This window comes from Arvicanthis niloticus, chromosome 6, assembly GCF_011762505.2.
Source record: "Arvicanthis niloticus isolate mArvNil1 chromosome 6, mArvNil1.pat.X, whole genome shotgun sequence".
Taxonomy (NCBI): domain Eukaryota; kingdom Metazoa; phylum Chordata; class Mammalia; order Rodentia; family Muridae; genus Arvicanthis; species Arvicanthis niloticus.
In genome coordinates this window covers 41029605-41050958 of record NC_047663.1, presented here as the reverse complement: position 1 = coordinate 41050958, position 21354 = coordinate 41029605, and the positions used below count along the sequence as shown (strand labels likewise).

Genomic DNA, 21354 nt, shown 5'->3' with positions numbered 1-21354 from the left:
CCAACCTGGAGAAATAAGCAAGGGAAACAGAGGTATTTACAGGTCATGTTTATTTATTTTTATTTATGTGTCTGTATCTCTGTGTGTATGCCACATATGGAGGGTACTGGCAGAGTCCAGAAGAGGCTGTTGGATGCCCTGGAGCTGGACTCACAGGTGGCTGTGAGCTTCCTATGATATGGATTCTGGGAACCAAACTCGAATTCTCTATGAGAGCAGTATTTGCTCTTAATCTCTGAGCCATCTCTCCAGCCCTAGATTGTAGTTATTTTACTTTTTAAAAAGACAACAGTGTTATTGTATTTGAATAGGAACACATAGATTTTTATAATACAGATTAACTTGTTTTATTGACAGAAAGAATGCAAATAAAAATGACCTTTAACCACTGAGGTGCTAATGCCCAGGCCCTTTTGATAAACAAAGGTGGGGAAGCAGGTTTCCGAATCCTTATCCTAAAGTCTATCATGGACAAAATGAGATGGACCCCAAGTGAAGAATCACTGGGCATGGGTATGGTCTCAATACTCTCTTAGGGTCTGATACTGTGTTTTTCTGTGTACCAGGAGAATGCCCCCTTGTGGTACAAACCTCAAGTTCTACCAAAATGAAATGCTGTTTTTGTGGCTCAAGGAAGGGGTGAAGAGGCTTGGGAACAAACCCGAAGTCAGCTCATTAAGGGAGTATTTAGAAACTGGGGCTGCTGGTGCAGACCTGTAATTTGAGCTACTCAAATTACAGAGAGGCTAAAGCTGAAAGATCCCAAGTTCAAGGCCAGCCTGGGAACTTAGACTTTGTCTCAAGAGATAAAGAAAAGAAAAAAAACGATAGTGAGGGCTGGGGATGTAGCCAGGAGAGTAGGATGCCTTATCTAATTCTGACCATATTAATAGGATCAAACTATATCCCATGATTCTGTGTACAGCAATTGCCAGAGGCAGAGGCAGTCTGTGTCCAGTGTTAGATGTGTACTGGGCATCCAGGTTGTGCAATCTCCCAGTTGCTAGGAGTCTCTGATAATTAGAGTCTCCAGGTTGCTAGGTAACCTGAGTTGCTAAGAGTTTCAGTTTATTATAGGTCTTGGGCTGTTAGAAGCCCCAGGTTATTCAGATTTCCAATCTATGAACAACTTCATGTTTCTTGAAGGCTCCCAGGTGCTAGTGACATAAGCTTTTAGGGGCCCGGGGCTCTTCGGGCTCCTAGGAATCTGAAGTTACTAAGTAGGCAGTGAGTCTTTCGGTTGCTAGGAAGCAGAGAGTTTGAGAGGGCTCTGAGTTTGTGGACAGCTTCTAAAGGTGTCAGTTTTCTCAAAGCCTCACTCTTCAGCACCCCAAGCTGGTCAGAGTTCCCAAGTCTCCGAATCACAGGTCTCCTGAGTACTGAGTGCTGGGCCAGCCAGGTTTTCTGTCTTCAGCCAGGTTCTAGCCAGCCAGCCAGCCAGTGTAAGTGGAGCTGCACACTTCTCTCAAGGTGTTTCCAAAGTATTTATTTTGGGGTAGCTGATCTTGCTCAGCTCCCATGAGTAAGGACCCCGATTCACAGATCCTGATTTACTCTACTCAGGGCTCTATAGACTCACTGAGGTGCTGGCATATGAAGTTCTTCAGAGCCAGAACTTGATTGTGAAGCAGCCTGATATCTAAACATGGCTTCCGTTTCTGTTGTCATTATTTGTCTTCCAGCTAGTCAACTGTTAAGATTATGATATTAGGTTTTGAACAGTTCTGGAGTTGACAGACCCTTAAAACAGCTAAATTAGCCTGTGTTTTCCCTTTATATGAAACCTTTTATTTCCCAATAGTTACTGACACATGGAGTTGTAAAAATATTGAAGATGCCACATTCCCTTCACTGTTTCCCTCAATGGGAAAAGCTGCCTGGCCCCGCTGGAATAGTGAAATGAGGACACTGACCTTACTACAGTGCTTTTGCTCACCAGCTCCGCCAAGCCACAACGCTATCACATCACAACAAAGATCTGCCCTCTCACCGCTCTATAGTTACTTACCTCTGAGACAGGTTTTTAAATGCAATCACTTGATCTTTCTTCAGAGCCTCTTTTGTGCTTCATCCATTAATAAATCAAGGAAATAAACAGAACACCAGCCTTACTCTTGGACAGCCAGCTAGTACACCTCGAATTATAGTGCAAGCTGACTCTCGAGTAAGAATATGCTAAAGTAGAGATACAAGGAACTCAACTGGAGGCTTGGGGAGACAGAGCAATGCATGAACCCTCTCTGCAAACTTTGTAACGCTAGGTTGATTTTGAGTAAATGGAAATGGTTTGGTATCTAGCGAGGAAAGATTACTTTGGGAAGAAGGCAGTAACTTAGACTTCCAGAACTCAAGGGGTGAGGTGAGCTTGGGGCTTGTGTAGGAGGAGAGCTGTGTAAGACCACCTGCACCGGGTCAGCAGCTGTGTGATGAATGCTGAGATCTATCATCAAAAGGCTGAATGTGGGGGTAGCATTCTCAAGGCCTGGCTCGGATCCCAGCACCATGGAGACTTGGCATGGCGGCACATGCCTATAATCCAACCACTTTCAAGGTGGAGGTAGGAAGATCAGAAGTTCAAGATCAATTTGGGTTATCCAGAGACTTCACAGACTGCTTGGGCTATATCAGATTCTGTCTAAACAAAACAAAACAAAACAAAACAAAACAAAACAAAACAAAACAATGAAAATAGGAGAGGGAATGATGTATTCAGCCTTGTCACTTAGGAAGAACCTTTGATGTAGAGACTAATGGTCCAGATACAATGTCATAACATACCAGAGTGTTGGAAGCAGACATAGTAGAACCATCCTTGATGGTGTGTGTGTGTGTGTGTGTGTGTGCCCAGGTATATGAGTACATGCATGTGTGTGTAGGTATGTATGTGTATATTTGTGTGTATGTGTGTATGTGTGTAGTGTGTATATGTATGTGTGTGTATGTGTGTGTAGGTATGCATGTGTAGATGTGTATGTGTGTATGTGTATAGTTGTGTGTATATGTGTGTGTGTGTAGAAGTGCATGTGTGCATGTGTATAGTGTGTATATGTATGTGTATGTGTGTGTAGGTGTGCATGTGTAGATGTGTATGTGTGTAGTTCTGTGTATATATGTATGCGTGTGTGTAGATGTGCATGTGTGTAGGTGTGTATGTGTGTAGGTGTGTATATGTGTAGTTGTATGTGTGGGCATGTATATGTATGTGTGTAGGTTTGTATATGTATGTGTGTATGTGTGTAAGTGTGTAGGTGTGTGTGTGTGTTAGTTGTCATCTTCTCAAAGGAAATGATTCAACTAAGAGAAACAGGCAGTTGGAACAGAAGTTTATTTAGCAAAGTGAAGCACATACTCCAGTGGGAGGCTGGAAGGTGCTGTCCTGGAGAGGAGGAACACAGCTGAGTGGCTTTGTATTATGAAACTTCAAGAAACTGTTATGACTGTTCAGGAAGTGGGCACCATATTCACAGGGCAAAGTGACCCCCTTTCCTCCCAAGTTTTGGTGGGCCAGATCTCCTTTTAAAAAGAATATTTCTTCTGATAATCTGGAAAAGACCACAGGGGGATGTCAAAAACACAGTATATTTGACAATAGGTCAGGGTCTTTCATGGATATAGGTTGAGAATGTGTTGTGGTGCCTTAGTTTCTGATATAGTGGGAGTCACCTATCTTCAACTTCAAGGCTATTTAACTGTAAAGCCACCTTGACTATTAGGAGACACAGCTAGCAGGACACACACAGTTTTTGTTTGTTTTGTTTGGTTTGGTTTTGGTTACCTCATGCCTAACTCCTAATTCAGCATTGCTTCCTCAGCATCACTGAGGAATTCCTCAGGTGGGAATGGGGAACCAGAGAAGGATGATGAGCTCTTCAGACTCCACAATTACTGAGTTCCCCTTTCTTCTGTCTCTCGGTTTCCTAAAGAGAAAATCCCCACATTGCAAGTCCAAGGTGAGGATGAAGAGAGCAATGCTTTTTATCAAGAGATCTATGCTTTTGCTGCACCAGTGAGGGCCAACACACCATTAACTCAGCTGAGGAGAAGGCCCTGGGTGGCCAGAGTGAGCTTGTGCCATCACTTTGAAAACATTCAGGCCCATCCCAGGCTCTTTTATGACAAGCACAGATCTTCAGAATATGGTTTCTTGGTTTCTTTGGAGCCCCACCCCTACCCACGCACCTAATAACAAACACAAGAAACTGCTTTTTGCTTAGCTTGGTGCCGGATACTGTGTATGACACTTTGTGTGTGTCTAATGATCTATCATCTTCCATGGGTGGTTGTTTTTTTTCCATTTCACAGTGGGGATACCGAGGTCCAGCAAGAACAGCTAAATTGCCAAGGCCATAGAGCTGTTTGTGAAATCAGTACACCAGCCTAGGTCTGGTTTCTTTCAGCCTGCTGCCCTATGCTGTAGGAGTTGTGAATCACAGGAGTGAGGGAGGAGAGCAGTCTGCCTCTATCTATCTATCTATCTATCTATCTATCTATCTATCTATCTTCTATTTATCTACCATCTGTGTATGTACATAAATATATATCACCTATAGATGCAATAATATATCTATATTCATCTATTTAATCTATAAATGCTATAATTTATATTTATTTTCTATCCATCACCTAACTTCCACTCATCTCTATATATTTATCCATCTATATCCCATCTATCTATCTATCTATCTATCTATCTATCTATCTATCTATCTATGTATCTTTTATCTATTCATTATCTATTGGTCACAAGTTTGTCATCTATGCATGTATGTATGTATGTATGTATCTATCTATCTTTCTTTTATCGAAATATTTGCTATCTCTGTATATCTATCTATTATAGATTTTGTTATCTATTTTCCATTCAACTATTATCTATTTTCCCATCCTTCTATCTAATCCACCTGTCTATCTATGGAGAAGGAAAGATTGATCTGGCAACTGGAATCAGAAAGTCCTGAAAACAAATCCACTCAGAGGCATATTTCTTAGCTGATTCCATATCCAACAAACTAGTAAGATTGCCCACCACAAAGCATGTCTTGTTCAGCAGCAAGTCAGGAGGATTCCTGCACCTCACCGTGAGAGGAGGAGCTTTAGATGGTAAGCAAGGACACCACTAGGCCACAGCCAACCGAAATGTATTTAGACAGTCTCAAAAATTATTAACACATCCAGGGGCTGGAGAGATGACACAGTTGACAAGCATGAAATCCCCAGCACCCAGGTAAAAGTTGGATGTGCTGCATTAGTATCTGTAGTCCCAGAGCTGCTACCTTGAAGTTGGAGGTAGAGACAGGAAAGTACCTAAAGTTTAAGGCTTTGATCTTCAGGGTTCTTTCTTTCTTTCTTTCTTTCTTTCTTTCTTTCTTTCTTTCTTTCTTTCTTTCTTTCTCTGTTTCTTTCTTTTTTTTTATTTTGTTTTGTTTTTTGAGACAGGGTTTCTCTGTGTAGCCCTGGCTGTCCTGGAACTTACTCTGTAGACCAGGCTGGCCTCAAACTCAGAAATCTGCCTGCCTCTGCCTTCCAAGTGCTGGGATTAAAGGTGTGCACCACTACTGCCTGGTCCCCTGATCTTCAGTTTTTGATTTTTTTGTTCTTGACATTGGGTAAGCAGATGTGAAAGATGCATCAGACATCTGCTGACCTGGTGGGATGATGAAGCAAGGTACTATCGAGAGTGTGATAGAGTAGTTATGAGTCAGCACCAGATTCTGTGCAAGAGCCTAGGGACCCCTAGGTGGCCCCAAGTAGTTCAGAGAGTGCGTTGAGGAGGACTAGAAGCCACCTGGGAGACAGACAGACAGGCTTTGACATATAATACAATACCATATAAGGCATATGTGGAATACTGTAAGATCTGTGGTAGCAACAGTGGCTCTCAGCTCAGGGGGCTCTTTCAAATGACCCAGGGGCATCAATAACTGGTGGTTTGGGTCACATCCACAGAAACTTGGGTGTCATTGGCCAGTGGGTGAAGCCCAGGAGTCAGTATCATGTATCCAAGGAGGACAGGAAGTACGGTGAGAAAGGCTTCTGGAGAACATGAACCTGGAGGAAGTTGGTAGAGGATCTCAGTTAGGCTGTGGTCAAGGCTGTGAGCTTGCACTGCAGAACCAGGGAAGAAGAGTGAAGAGTTGAACAGAGAAATAAAGAGCCACTGAGCCTGCGATGGGACCCAGTTTGCCCTCATAACTGTATCCTTTGAGCAGTTGTTGCTTCTCATGCCCATTTAAAAATGAAAGTCAATAGGGAAATAACAAAACATATCATAAAATAAAATAAGCTGAAAGAATACTCAATAAAAAGAAGCGGTGGAACAGTAAAAGCAGACGGCCGGCGCAGTAAAACCTGAGGAAAAAAACCTCAGGCTGAAGGAATCACCACCAAGGGCCAGGAGATAAAAGGAACGCTGGGGCAAGTGCGTGCATTCGGCGTGGTGGGCGTGTCCCTGCTTTGCGCAGCCTCAGCTTCGCCCCGCCCTGGCAGGGAGAGAAGATGATTATTTACATTCTACAGAGGAGGAAAATAAGCTTTGGGGAGATGCAGTTTGTGGCTTTAGCTGACAGTGGCCAGGGCAGGGTAACGTCTCCACTTCCCTAATGAGGAAATGGAGGTTAAGTTGTCAATACTAGCCAGTTGCTCAGGACGGTAGCAGGACTTAGAACTCGTTTTCCATTGCTCTTGGTTTTCAAAGTGGTGTGTGTGTGTGTGTGTGTGTGTGTGTGTGTGTGTGTGGTGTGTGCATGTGTAAGGTGTGTGAGATATGGTGTGCTGCATGATGTGTGTGAGACATGTGTGCATGTGTGTGGTATATGTGGTATGACGTGTGTATGTAGCATGTATGTGTTGTGTGAGATATGTGTGTGTGTGTGTGGTATATGTGGAATGACATGTGTGTGTATGTAGCATGTATGTGTTGTGTGAGATGTGTGTGTGTACTGTGTATGTCTGGTGTGTGTGGTGTAATGTGTGTGTGCATGTGTGCAGCATGTCTGTGTGTGTATGTGGTGTGTGTGCTGTGTGTGTGTTTGTGTGGTGTGTTGTGTATATGTGTGTGGTATGTGTAGAGGTCAGAGGACAACCTCAGGGGTTACTTTGAGACAGGTCTCTTTGCTGATTCCCGTGATATGCAGCAGACTAGATGGCCTTTGAGTAGCTACAAATTCTCTGTTTCTATTTCCCATCAATCTGTAGGAGTGGAGGGGTCTTAGATGCCTATGTTACATGTTTGACTTTAATGTGAGTTCTGGGAATTTGAACTCAGATCCTCATGCTTGTGCACAAGCATTTTAAACCACTGAACCATTTCCCTAGCCCTAGGTTCCAGGTTTTGGAACTTAAGTTCTGAGCTCTTTCTGCTGAGCTCGGATGCCTACTGGAATCACCTGGTGAGCATTTGAAAGTACTTGTCCAATTAGACATCTCTATGAACAGCTATCTGAAAAAAAAAAAAAAAGCTCATTGTCACTAGTTAGCTGGGAAGTGCAATATAAAAATCACAGTGAAACCACTTACATATCAGGTTCAGATTATCAACCACAACAAACATCGATGATGTGGAAAACTGAGAACACACAGTGACGTGCCTGGAGGATACTGTGTTAATGGAGATAAGCCAGTCCACAGATGAGAGGCACCTAGAGGAATCAGATTCATAAAGTCCAAGAGTGGAACAGGCCCGAGGGAGGGGCAGATTGGGAGTTACCAGTTAATGAGCATGAAGATTCAGTCAAGCAAGACGAACAGTTCTGGCGGTTGGCTGTGCAAGTCTGAACATCGATGTTGGTAATATATTGCATATTTACAATTGTAAGGGGACAGATTTCCTGCTTTAAGTATTCTCATGGCCTTTTAAAAACTTGACTTGTGGACTGAGCAGGTTGTATTTATATATCTAGGACTATAATATAAACTGTTAAATAAAAAGTGGCCATGAATTTGAGAGAGTTTAAAAGGGGATGCATGGGGGAGGGAGGAAAGGTAAGAGGGAAAAGACATAATTGTATTTAACCTTCAAAATTAAAAAGCATTTAGAAACTAAGCCTAAGTTGTCATTGCTACTTACTACTGTATTTATTTTAAGATATATATCTGTGTATGTATCTATGCATCTATCAGTCATTTATTATAATTTAAAAAACCAAAACACTGGTGGGGCTGGGGAGATGGCTCAGTGGTCAGATCACTGGCCTCTCTTCCTAGAGGACCAGGGTTCCCAGCACTGACATGGCACCTCCCAACCATCTGAAACTCCAGTTCCAGAAGATCCAACACTTTCTTCTGGCCTTTGTGGACACTTCACAGATATGGGGTACAGATATACATGCAGGCCAAATACCCATGCACATAAGTTTAAAAAAGAAAAGAAAGAAACATGGTGGTCTGTGTATGGGGGGGCAAGTTCAGTGCTAACACAGTCTGGGTTGGGCCAGGAAGATGAGGTATACTTGGTACAGCTAAACACTTGTGACTTCTCTGTGTTTTCATAGTGATTGCTACGATCTACTGAGCTACCAGCCCTGAGTCCTAAGCCCTTTGTAAACAGCAAAATTTCATGTAATACATCCCGTGTCAGGCAGGGATTACCACCTCCACTTGGGAAATGAGGAAGGAGAAAGCTTACACTCTCTTCTCTAGTAGGCAGTGTTGCCTCAGTGGGAGCTCAAGCCTGGGGCTCCGTGCTCTAGAGCAGGTTGGGTTGATGCCCTGCAGGGAGGTGCTCCACGGGCCACATGGGTGTCATATGCTATTCCTTTCACTTCTCTCCTCTCAGACTTTAGAGGCAATAGTGTAACTTTGGCCCTGGGTCTTTGTACACTGAACAGTTGTCCTCGAGATGGAGGGAGGTGATTTGTGGGTCAGCATTAAGGAAGAATTTTCTAAAAGAGAGTTCAGTGGGTGAGATGAGCTCCCAGGAGGCAGTGGGTTCATACAGCTGTGTCTGGGAAGCTATGTCGAGAGGGCAGAATTATCCTTTGAAGTACTCTGTGTGGTGTCTGTGTGTGGTATATGCATGTGGGTGTGAGACAAGTATGTGTGGATGTGACAGGTTTGTGTGTGTGTGTTGTGTTGTGTATGTGTGTGTATGGCATGTGTATGGTGTGTATGTGGTATGTGTGTGTGGTATGTGATGTATGTAGTATGTATGTGTGTTGTGGTGTGTTGTCTGTATGTGTGTGTAGTGTGGTATGTGTGTGATGTGATATGTGTGTTGTGTGTGTGCTGTGGTGTATGTGTGTGTGGTGTGTGTGTGTGTAACTGTGAAAGGATAGCTTGGTTTCTGGTGTAGCACTGGCTATTGATGGCCAGAGACCCACCCTGCAAGGGACAGCATACATTTCGCCACACTCCCAGACTCCAGGCTCCTGACAAGTGGCCAAAGACCTCCATTGATCTGCGCCTTTCAGTCACATAGGGCAATGCCCCTACAACCCCTCCCAAAGAGAGGTTTGTGTCACCTAGCACAGGTAGAGGGCATGACTACAGGCTTCAGAGCCTCAAGAGATCTCCATATTAATGAGATACCTAAAGGCCAGAGGGTGTAGCCAACTAAGCATTTCTTCCCAGACCCTCCTCCTTACAAATGGTATTTAACCAAAGGCCTGCCCTGCCCCTGGGGGTAGGGGGCTACAACCACACCTACTTTCTGCCATGACAATAAACCTTTTAAAACCATGGACTTCCTCGTGTCTTTGGGGCCCTGCCTGTGGGGAATCATGGAGAAGGCCTTTGACTACCAAGCCGATGCTTAATCTCCGGCTAGACGACTTCTCTACATTCCAGCCATGAAGGCCGCCAACTCAAGCAAGCTAGCCGACCCAGCCAAGCGAGTGCCATAACCAAGAGTCTCCATCCAGCGGGGCACTGCCCGAGCTTCTTTCCCTTGTCCCTCTCGGCTGCTGGCCAGTCCAGCCCGTATGCCCTCCGTCTCAGTTCTTCTGAGGCTCCCAGCAATATCTGGGAGCCCAAGGACAGAGACCACCTGTCTCCCAGTCAGCTGCTTTGGCCTGGAGACCCCCACTCAGAAGCTCTGCCCCCCCTCCCCCCCCCTGCTGGGACTTCAGACTGACATCTTCCTACACCTGGGCAAAGCCCCGTGGCTTCTCAGCCCAGAGTCCACCCAGTGCTACACTGAGTGAACTCAGTGAAATTCCCACACTTCTGCCTCCCTGAGCCGCAGCAGACATACAGGAACCACAACACAGCCCAACAGGACCCACGCCTACGTGTGAGCTACAGCCCCAAGTGTGTGTGTGTGTGTGTGTGTGCACGTGCGTGTGTTTGTGTGTAAACAGAGGTGTCCAGGAAGGGCTGTGATTGGATACCTCTGACACGGGCTGGGGTGGTATAGCACAGTTGGTATAGTGTTCGTTCACCTACCATGTATGAAGTTCTGAGTTTCTTTCCCAAGCACGGTATAAAACTGGCATGGTGGCACATTCCTGTAATAGACCTTGGGAGGTCGGGGAAGAAGATCAGAAGTCCAAAGTCATCCTTGGCTAGATAGTGATTTAAGGTCAGACTTAACTATATAAGACTATGTCTGAAAACAAAACAAAACAGAGAAATAGATACTTCTAAAATGCTCCTGCACCTTGTAACTGAAGGGGACATATGATCTCGTGGAAGTTCCACGAGTGAAAGCAAGTTCTAGAAGATGAGCTCACAGAGCCAGGGAGTTCTAGAAGGGCTTAGGTTGATCTGGAGTCTGATTCCTCCCTTCTCCTCTCAATGCCTCATGCTGGGACACTGGCACGATCGCAAAGGGTGTCCTGAGCTGAATCAGGACTTGGAGCCACAGCCACCGCTGTCATTGTCACCACCATTTCAGCTCTGGTAGGGAGGACTCCTGATCTGTGAACTCCTCTCTCTGAGTCCTGGTGGTGTCAGCTAGAGTGGCTTGGGAACAGCAAAGTGGTGATCAGAGATGGAGGGAAGGGTGGATCCTGTTCTAGGACAGAGACTGGGGAGGGGGGGGAGAGGATGCTCAGAGAGAGAAAATGGAGGGGGACAGAGAGAATGAATATGAATAAGAGCATTTGCTGCCAGGTCTCTGGTCTCTGAGTTACCACCAGATCCATTTCCTTAAACCTTCGGACCTGCTGTGAACTGCTCCAGATAAAGTTATCTTGAAGTCGCTTTACTCTGAAAAATACCATAAAATCACAAACACTCACTGGGTAGCAGGGAACTTGGCTTCCTCATCTATACATTGAGTATATTAATCCCACCTCTTTGAATGGTTAAGAGGATTAGATGAGATTAAGTTAGAAAATACTCACAAAGCGCCTAGTCCTGCAGCGTTGAAGGACTCGGCAAAGGTAATAATAATCTCCCTCCCTGTACTTTGAGAAGGGCTCACACTCTGCGGCCATGACTTCAGTGTACTTGAGTTTAAGAAGTATCCATTGAACAGCCTCTCTACACCAGCATCTCAGTTTGCCTTTTAAGATATGAAGATAAATAGGACCAAGCCATTGTTCTGTGAAGGTCACCTTGGCCAGGGGTAGGGGACTGACATATAATCCAGTATGAAGATAAAGTTACCCTATCATCTGGGAAGATGATCCCTTCCAGGAAAGCCTTACTGGGGACTCACCTTGGATGTGATTCATCCTTGAGGCATCAGTAGGAGCTATGTGCAGAGGCAGAGAGAGCTAAATTGCTAGGCAGCAGGCATCTCTAGAAGAGTGACCAATGTAGTGTCACAAGAACTGAAGGCGAAGGACAAGCCGGCTTTACTGGGTCATAAAGAAGCCTCTAGATCATGGTGGAGAGCAGTGAATGGGGAGCTGTTGGAAAGTGCAACATGACCAGGTTTTGCATTTCAACTCATTCCGGCGCATGTGATACATGGAGGAGAGTTGGGAAGAGGTCAAGACTAAACATAAGGAAACCTTAAGGGCAAGGCAGGTCGGTGGTTTGAACTTAAGGAAAGATTGTGCTCGTGGAGGGAAGGATCAACAGGACCTTGACATTAATTGGCTCTGGGCAGATGAAGGATGTAGGCTGGAGGAGTAAAGGACAACATCCATATTTCTATCCTATTTGAGTAAGCAGGTGCTCTGTGATATGAAGGGAAGCCGGAACCAAGAAGGGCAGAGTTTGGTGGGAACATTTAGATGAGTTTAGTTTGAGATGACTGTGGGGTAGGTATGGACAAGAGGTGTCCAGGGATCAACTCCTTTTTCAGTTCTTGGAAAAGATGCTACAAGAGGCCATTATCCTGAGAAGAGGGTTCAAGGTAGAAACTGGAAAACATCTCAACATTTTAAGACTTGGTCAGAATTGAGTTATGATGTGCAGGAGAAACAGTCAGAGAGGGAGGAGGAAGCCTGGATAGAGGGAGTGCTGTGGGAACCTGATTTCAACAGGGATGTGATTGGCAGGGGAAATGTCCCCAAGGGCTCCTGTGAGGTGCGTCAGCAGGGGTGTCAGGTGGGTGGTGGGGAAACCTTGTGATTCCTGATTAGCAAACAAGGGAGAGCCAGGTATAGTGGCACACACCTGTAATCCCAGCAACTCGTGAGGCCAAGGCTGGACAATTGTAAGGTGAAAGTCACCTTGGGCTATTGGCAAGATCTTGTCTCGAAACAAAATGGACATGAGGACCTAGGGACCAGTGGTGTAAGATAGTGGTGGAGTTCTTCCTCAGCATGGGAAAGACCTTGGATTTGATCTTCAAGACTAGGAAAGAGAAAAGAAAAGAAAAATAAAAAGAAAAGAAGATAAGATGAAGGACCAGGGAGGCAGTGGTGATTTTCCTTTCAGAAATTTGGATGAGAAGATCAGAAAAGAGAGATCAGTATAGACAAGGATAAGAAACAGGAGAAGGTATTCTAGAAGCAGAAGCTCTAAGCCTGAGGGTTTGCATAGAGTGAGGAGGAGCAGATAGAGATGAGGTTCGTGGATGTCGGGAGAGAAGACGGGCCGGACAGCATGGCTGGGAAGGGAAGAAGAATTGAGCTCAGAGGAAAGAGGAAAGAGGAAAGAGGTGAATGTGTTACTGAATGCAGGTTGGGAAGCCTGCCACATGGAAAGCCAGTGGCCCAGAGAAGCGTGTAAAGAAAAGCAACTTAGGAGACAGACCAACATCTCCAGAAACACCTTATGAGAATTCTTAAGGTAGGGAAATATTCATGAAGATTGGAGGCACATTCAGAAATAAGTGTTTCCCCGGGAGTGTGAGCCAGGCAGTCCTATTTTTTAACGCTGACCAGGAACAATGACAGTGTGGGGGGAGGGGGGCACTCCTCTTATCTTTGAGGGCAAGTTGTTCCAGGCAAGAAAGCCACATCCTGGGAATGGGAAAGGAAGCTGGGAATAAAGCAAGATGGCACCACTAATGGCAGCAGTGACACACTGACTTTGTCCTTGCTCCAGAGGACTGGTGATAGAGTGTGGGAAGCTCCTGACAAGTCTGAAGGTGGGATGAGGCTGAGGCAGAATTTTTTACTGCTTTCCTTGGTGCAGAAAGGGGTGAGGTCACCTGAGAACGAAGAAGAGGGCTACTCAAGAGGAGCAAGGGGGGTTCTGAAGCCCTTTTGATGGAGCCAAGAGAAAGACGATCAAAGACAAGCATTAGCATGGGTGCTAGTTCACCAAAGAAACAACGGCAAGTCTGCCTTTAATGCAAAGAGCCAGTAGCTCTCCACTCATTTTCTCTTTTATTCTTTCAACCATCTTCTGAGGCAAGTACTATTAATTCCCAGCCATCTTATACATGAAGAAAAAGACGTGAAGACTGTCTTACACCTAAGACATAGGAAGGAGCAGAGGTGGATGTCAAACCCATGTGCAAAACTATGCCTCAGTCATCCTCCACATTTAGGGTGGGAGGTTGGAAAAGAAGAATACCCATGTTCTTCTTTAGTTTTTTAATGAATAGAGTGTGAGCGTACAAAGTAGCAAGTTTCTTTCCAGCATTTTTATACATGCTTAGTTTGTGTTGATCTCCTTTCACCTCTACTATCCTCTCTCTCTCTCTCTCTCTCTCTCTCTCTCTCTCTCTCTCTCTCTCTCTCTCTCTCTCTCTCTGTCTCTCTCTCTCTCTCTCTCTCTCTCTCTCTCTCTCTCTCTCCATCTCTCCTTTATTTTTAAAGATACAAACATTTTACATTATGGGTATATGCATGTCTATGTGTACATGAGTCCCGGTGCCTGTGCAACCCTGTGGAGGGCATCAGATACTCTGAAGCTGGGGTTACAGGTGATAGTGAGTTTCTTGATATGGATGCTGAGAACCAAATCTAGGTTCTCTGCAAGAGCATTGCACACTCTTAACCACTGGGCGACCTCTCCCACCCCCCACCCATTTCATTTTAAGATTGCACAAAGGACAGCCATTTTGGAGATTGTGTGAGTGTTTTGTGTTTTAAGTTTGTGATGGGGGAGAGGAGATTGGTGGGCAAAGTAGGTAAAAGTCATGGGTAGATGTGTTGGATGGTACTGGCCAGGGAGAGATATGAGCGGCAGGCTGCAGAGTAGGGAAGTATGAACTGATGTCAAGACAGGGACTGGCCAGGTCATGAAGTGACAAGGGCAGTGTAGTTGAGGGCCAGCGGGCCTGAGGAAGTGAAGGAACCACGAGGCTAAAGGTAATCAGTCAGTGGCTTATGTCCCCATGTTATGGGGATCTGCCCACAGAGCCAGTGACAGAGTAGAGCGAGCAAGATGGGTGAGTTTTAGGGAGCTTTTGCAAGGTGGGGTTATAGGAGGGGTTGGGAAGATGGAGGCTTCAGCTCTGGATCTGAGTGTTGGAGCAGTGCCTTCTACCTGGGAGTGCTCCATGCTGTGTCCCTTATTCAACTAAGGCTGGCAGAGAGAAGCCAGGGGCTGGAAAGGAGACCCCATGAGTAGTGCTCCAGAAACCTTGTCCAAAGTCCCAGGAGCATATCTGGTGTTCCATCAGGGAGGGATCCTTGTCTTCTATCCACCCCTTCACTTCTTTCCCAGGGTACACTCAAGCCCCTTCTTTCCTTCTTCTAAGGGGCAACTGTCTGGACCTTTGGTCAGGGCTGGTGAACTGTCTGCCATCCCACAGTTCAGCCCTCTACCTGTGCCATCGCATGGAAGCTAAGAGCCGGGCTCCCAGAAGACAGCTGTGCTCACCTGGGATCACTTGGCTGGCCCTGGCCTATCTGCTCAGCTGCCTGCTTGCCTCCAGCAAGGCCAAGGTCTTCAGTCGCTGTGAGCTGGCCAAAGTCCTGCATAACTTCGGTCTAGATGGCTACCGGGGATATAACCTGGCTGACTGTGAGAACCCTTCTCCCCACTCCCTCCACTCACCCCGTCTTTCCTCCTAAAATTCAAGGTGGACCAGGTGAACAGCACTCAATCCTGAGTTAACCAAATACTAGGCAGGCAACAGGCAGCCAGATTAGAACCATCCCTGCTGGTAGCCAGGAAGTCAAAGGAACCTACTGCTTAGTAGGTTACACCCTATCTTGTCCATGAGGATTAAACATGCCTGCCAAAAGTTAGGTGGCACACTGGACAAACCAGTAACTCTAAATGTTACAAACTAATGGCAGTTTCAGGAACTTGTAAAGTACAGTCACATCTGGATTCATTTGTCTCTAGTCTTGGCCTCCTTTGTAGAGCCCACTGGTGTCTTCCTAATCTTGCCTCTAAACAGTTAGCTCTTGTACATTTATTCAACAAATGCAGCAAGCCCTTCAATATACGGAGCAAGGAGAGAGAGAGGGAAGATTGACAGCCTGTGTCAGGAGGGCTGAGGTGCAGTCCTGACCTTTGCTTTGAGGTAACTGTGTCTAAGCTTGGGGAAGTCACTTTGACCTCTGACTCTAGATTGAGCCATCTACAAAGCAGATGGAAGGATATCTTTTGTCTTTGTGGGACAGAGGGAGCCAGTGTGTAGGAACTGATTGTGAGCACTTTGGTCTGTGGTGGCTCAACCACCTGACCTCAAAGCCCGTGTCTGTCCCTTGTAGGGGTCTGCCTTGCTTACTATGCAAGTGGCTTCAACACAGCTGCCGTGGATCATGAAGCTGACGGGAGCACCAACAATGGCATCTTCCAGATCAGCAGCCGGAAGTGGTGCAAAAACCTTGCCCCAAATGGCCCCAATTTTTGCAGGATATATTGCACTGGTAGGCCAGGGCTGGGCCTGCGGTAGCCTTCACTTTTTTGTTGTTTCATTTTTTTCCCCTGTCCTTGTCTCTGGGTGAAGATCCTCAGGGGGCAAGCAGAGGAAGAAAGGGCTTCTGTGACTCTGAACTGGGGTCCAGCCTTAGAGCTACAGGAATGGAAAGAATACTGTGGGGGAGAGGGACCGGGTAACATCTGTTTCCAGAGATGAAGAAGTGTGTGTGTGTGTGTGTGTCTGTGTGTCTGTGTGTGTGTGTGTGTGTGTGTGTGTGTGAGAGAGAGAGAGAGAGAGAGAGAGAGAGAGAGAGAGAGAGAGAGAGAGCACACTCTGTTTTCTGCTCCCTCACTGTTTCTCTCCTCCCACTCCAGATTTGTTGAAAAATGATCTCAAAGATTCTGTCATGTGTGTCATGAAGATAGTTCAAGAGCCCCTGGGTCTGGGCTACTGGTGAGTAACTCCCACTGCAATCCCCCACTGTGGCCAGGTCTGGAGCTGGCCCTCCATGAGTATCTACTTCATCTCAGTCAGCATATCCCATAGCTTCATGAACTAACCCTCACAGCCAGTGTTGGGGATTATGGGAATTCAGAAAGTTGACACAGTCAGAGAGGATAGCATTGGCAATTACATGACCACATAGCTCAGCCCAAATTTTATACAAAAGCCTGCAGTGCATAATAGATGGTAGAAGTGGTCCTTTGCTTGGACCAGGGGTAGGGTTCTGGAACATCCTTCTTTTCATTGTTTTCTTTCTTATCTACTTCAAGCAATATATTCTTTGAAGTTTCCTCACAACCAAGAAGTCTGAGCATTGCGCTGGGCACTGACATGGATGGCTGGTTCATACAGACGCTCAGTCAGGTGCTTCACAGTTGCCCTGTCTCTTTTCATGGGGTTTCCCACTGAGTCTCCAACCTCTGTTCCACTCAGGCTTATGAATGAGAAACTAGCAGGGCAGGGACATGATCAGGGAATAACACTCCAGGAGTTTGGATCACTGAGACCACGGACAGATGTAACAGTGGAAAAGGTTGGGGAAGGAAGATGAGAGACAGATGTGCCCGTAGTGGACACAGAGAGATCAGGTATAAGGGGCTGTGGAAGGGATTCAGGTGCAGGTGGCATATGGTCTAAGAGAAAGGGGAGGGGTTAGATATGACCGAATTTTGAGATATTCTAGACACATTCATTGAAATGGACACCACTTCGTTGGTCTGAGAATAGTTGAAGCCCTAAGAAGTGAGTTAAGGGTAATGCCAGCTCTGCAGGAGAGAGTGTGCTTATAAAATACAGAAGAGACAAGACAGGCTCAGGTACTATTCCAAGAGCTTATAGCCTTGGTACCCCCACTATGGAGCAGAAGACCTGATCCTAATAGAATAAACCAAAGGGCATCGCTGTTACACACTGGGAGTGAATTCATGGCATGGATGACTCTTGAGAGTCTGAGGCTAATTAGAGAAAGTGGGCCCAGAAGGGTCAGTGCTGCCCACTCCTCTTACTCACATGCACCGAGGATGCAGGTGTGCAAGGGCCAGGAGGGTGCTGAGCTGCAGAGACAGTGGAGCTGCAGAGACAGCTGAGCTGCAGAGACAGCAGAGCTGCAGAGACAGCAGAGCCTTTTTTGGTCTCAAGTATCTTATGGTCTAGTGAAAGAGACAATCAACCCCTCTGGCTGACAGTTGTTTAGAAGTCTTTCTGGTGCTCTATTGATCCTTAGGTTCTTTGACATTGACATCAGAAAAGACACCAGTTTTCAGAGCTTGGAATTCCTGAAAATAATGGACCCCAGGACCCTATGTTCTTGCTTATCTTCCTCAAGATGTCAAATGTGATGGGACTGGGGAGACACTTAAGACCACAAAAACTGCTCACCACACAAGAGTGAAAACCCAAGTTTGATTCCCCAGAACATATATTAAAAAGCTGGCTATGTTGGCATTTGTAATCCCAGCACTAGGAAAGCAGAGATAGACAAATTTCTGAGGCTCACTAACCAACCAGCCCAGCTTAAATTGGTAAGCTCCAGATTTAGTGAGAGACCCTGTCTTAAAAGACAAGATGTACACCTCCTGGGAAATGACACTCAAGGTTGACTTCTAGACACACACACACACACACACACACACACACACACACACACACACACCAAAACAAAGATATCTGTGAGCCATACAAAGAAATGGTCCCAAAAGTGTATAGTAGCCAACAGTGGAAAGACCTACATTGGCAATCTGGAAATGTTGATCGTGCATTGTAGCCTTGGACAAGTGGATGAGTTTACATCACTCAGAGGGTTTTTTTTTTTTTTTTTTTTTTTTTGAATATAGGGAAGATAATATCTACCCAATCTACCTAATAGGCCATCTGGGGAGGGAAATAGTTATAAGTGGGTGAAGGCTATGCTGGCATGTAAACTGTGAAGGGCTATACACATGTAAGACATGCAAACTGTGAAGGGAAGGGCTATACACACATAAGGTGGTCTTACTGTCTCCAGAAGCACTTGGTTATTGAAAAGGAGCTTTGTACTTAGACTCTGGATTCCAACTTTTAACCCTTTGACAAAGATTCATGGGTAAGCTTGTTTGTATCTAGATCATAGTAGTTTGCATCTTCAGTGGTAAAATAAGACAATTAGATACTGGCTTTTTATGGCCATTCTTTTCCTTAAAGAATTTTCCCTAGGTGATTGCTTGCTGGCTAGCTCAGCTTGTTGCTCTCCATCCTCCTAGTCCCTGTCCTTGCTCCTCTTCAGTTTAGAGCCCTGTACCTTTTCTTCTCTCTGAACAGCAGCACCCAGGGCTGGAGCTGATGTGGATTCTTTTTGTTTGTTTGTTGAGACAGGATTTCTCTGTATTGGCCTGGTTGTCCTGAAACTTGTTCTGTAGACCAGGCTTGCCTCAAATTCAGAGATCCACCTCCTGAATCTCAAGTGCTGGGATTAAAGGTTTGTACCTGCTGCCACCCAGCTCCTAAAGTGGATTCTTTTCCTTCTTGTTTTCTATCCCCAGGGAAGCCTGGAGGCACCACTGCCAGGGCAGGGACCTCAGTGACTGGGTGGATGGCTGTGACTTCTAGGACCCTCTCTGGATGGACCAAGCCACCCACAGCTGGCTGGGAAGTGTGTACTTGTTCCTGACCCAGGCTTGAGAAGACAAGCCAAGTAATAAAAGTCTAATTTGATGGAAGCACGTTTTTTCAGCTTTCTGCGGGTCTCTATGTACCCAGCAGAAGCCAGGGCCTTCTCATCGAACCTGCTGAAGCCTATCATGGAAGGCTTCCAGAGGAGGGGGCAGTGTCAGCAGAGCTTGGATCTACAATTGCCAAATTTAACAAAGGCCAGACCAAAAGGAAAATAGGATACCCTGGTTAAATTAGAATTTGAGATAAATGACAAGTAGCTTCAACATACAGGTGTGGTTCAAATCTTGTATGGATCAAACTAATATTGAAGAACTTACTTCTGTATCTGGAATTCAGATTTAACTGGGAGCCGATGCAGTTTTACCTGGTGACCCTAGGTAACTCCTGGTGTAGTTGGATATCATCCAGGGGACGCTTGCTTTCTGCAGCTCTGGTTACAGATGGCAGCCACCATGCCTTAGCTCTCACTCAGGTGTCCCCTTACATTCTGTGGTCATGAGGTGGTGCATAAGGACTGCAAGGGAGGGACCACTGAGTTTCCCCCAGTTTTATTGGCCACCTTGCTCTTTAGTGCTCTCTAGAGGTGGGGTAGTCAAGTGTCACTGACATTAACAGGTGGTCACTTCCTGGAAGGGGAAGTCACCACATACTATCTTCCTTTAAGAAAATGAAAGATGAAATGAATACAGAAAATGTGGTTCGTTTACACAATAGAATACTATTCAGCTATTAAAAAAACAAAGTCATCATGATGGCAAATGGATGAACTAGAAACTGCCACCCCAACGGAAGTAACCCAGAACCAAAAGGACATGCATGGGATTTATTCACTTATAAGTGGATATTAGCCATAAACTACCGGATACATCCATAGATCCAAAGAAACTAAACAAGAAGGAAGGCCCAAGTGACGATGCTTGATTTTCACTTGGAAGGGGGAATAAAACAGTCGCAGGAGGCAGGTAGAGGGGGGATATTGGATAGGAGAGGGGACGAGGAGGGAAAGGGGGGTTCAGGATCAAGTATGGGGAGAGACAGGAGAGGGAGGGCCAGAGGGCTGAGAAAATGAATGGAAATTGGTGGTGGTCAAGAGTGGGGCTGGGGGGGGGGGGCGCATCTCTAGGACCTGCCAGAGACCTGGGAAGGGGAAGCTTTCAGGAGTCTATTGGGGTGATTTTAGCTAAGACTCCTAGCAGGGGGATACAGAACCTAAAGTGGCTGTTTCCTGTAGCCAGGCAGGACCCCCCCAGTGGAGGGATAAGGATATCAATCCATCCACAGAACTTTCGACCTAAAATTTGTCCTGTCTATGAGAAATGCAGAAACAAAGATGGAACACAGACTGAGGGTATGACCAACCAATAACTGACCCAGCTTGAGACCTTTTCCATGGGTAAGCACCAATCCCTGACAAGATTAGTGTGTAGGCAGGAGTCTAGCCTACACGGTAAGCACCAGTCCCTGTTAGTGTGTAGGCAGGAGTCTAGCACAACTGTCCTCTGAGAGGCTATACCCAGAAGCTGACTGAAGAGATGCTAAATATTGGATGGAGCTTGGGGAATCTTATGGAAGAATTGGGGGAAGGATTGAGGGACCTGGAGGGGTTAGGAACTCCACAGGAAAACCAACAGAGTCAATTAATCAGGGCCCTTGGGGGCTCACATAGACTGAACCACCAACCAAAAAACATACATGCGCTGGACCTAGGCTCCCTGCACATATGTAGCAGATGTGCATCTTGGTCTTCATCTAGGTCCACCAACAACTGGAGCTTGCCTGTGGATCCTGTTTCCCTAACTGGGCTGCCTTGTCTGGTCTCAGTGGGAGAGGATTCACCTAGCCCTGTAGAGACTTGATTTGCCAGGGTGGGTTGGTACCCAGATGGGGACTTCACCTACTCAGAGGGGAAAGGGTGGGGGATGGGGGTTGTGTGAGGAGGAGACAGAGAGAAGTGGGCATCGATCAGGATGTAAAGTGAATAAGTTAATGAAAAAAATACAACAGGAAAAAAATGTAAGGAAAAAAAAAAGCTGGAAGATGGGGTGAGGCTTGCCAGTGGGTTTAAGGTAGAAAAACGCAGAGTGCCCTTTCCAGTA

General features: G+C 45.9%; 1 protein-coding gene across 3 annotated transcripts in view; it reads left to right on the top strand.

Moving 5' to 3' along the window:
- Positions 1–19519, top strand: part of Spaca3 (sperm acrosome associated 3) — a 45953-nt gene extending 26434 nt beyond the window's left edge. Inside the window, exons 1-5 of one of the 3 annotated variants that reach the window (XM_076935227.1) lie at positions 7546–7785; positions 14990–15255; positions 15954–16112; positions 16480–16558; positions 19126–19292. In XM_076935227.1, coding sequence (XP_076791342.1) covers positions 7712–7785; positions 14990–15255; positions 15954–16112; positions 16480–16558; positions 19126–19192 — 645 coding nt within the window. In that variant the 5' untranslated portion in view covers positions 7546–7711 and the 3' untranslated portion in view covers positions 19193–19292. Of the gene's footprint in view, positions 1–7545; positions 7786–10671; positions 10837–14989; positions 15256–15953; positions 16113–16479; positions 16559–19125 lie in introns of those variants that run through there. The other 2 variants (XM_034507453.2, XM_076935228.1) reach the window with 2 other exon arrangements.
- The last annotated feature ends 1835 nt before the right edge of the window (positions 19520–21354 follow it).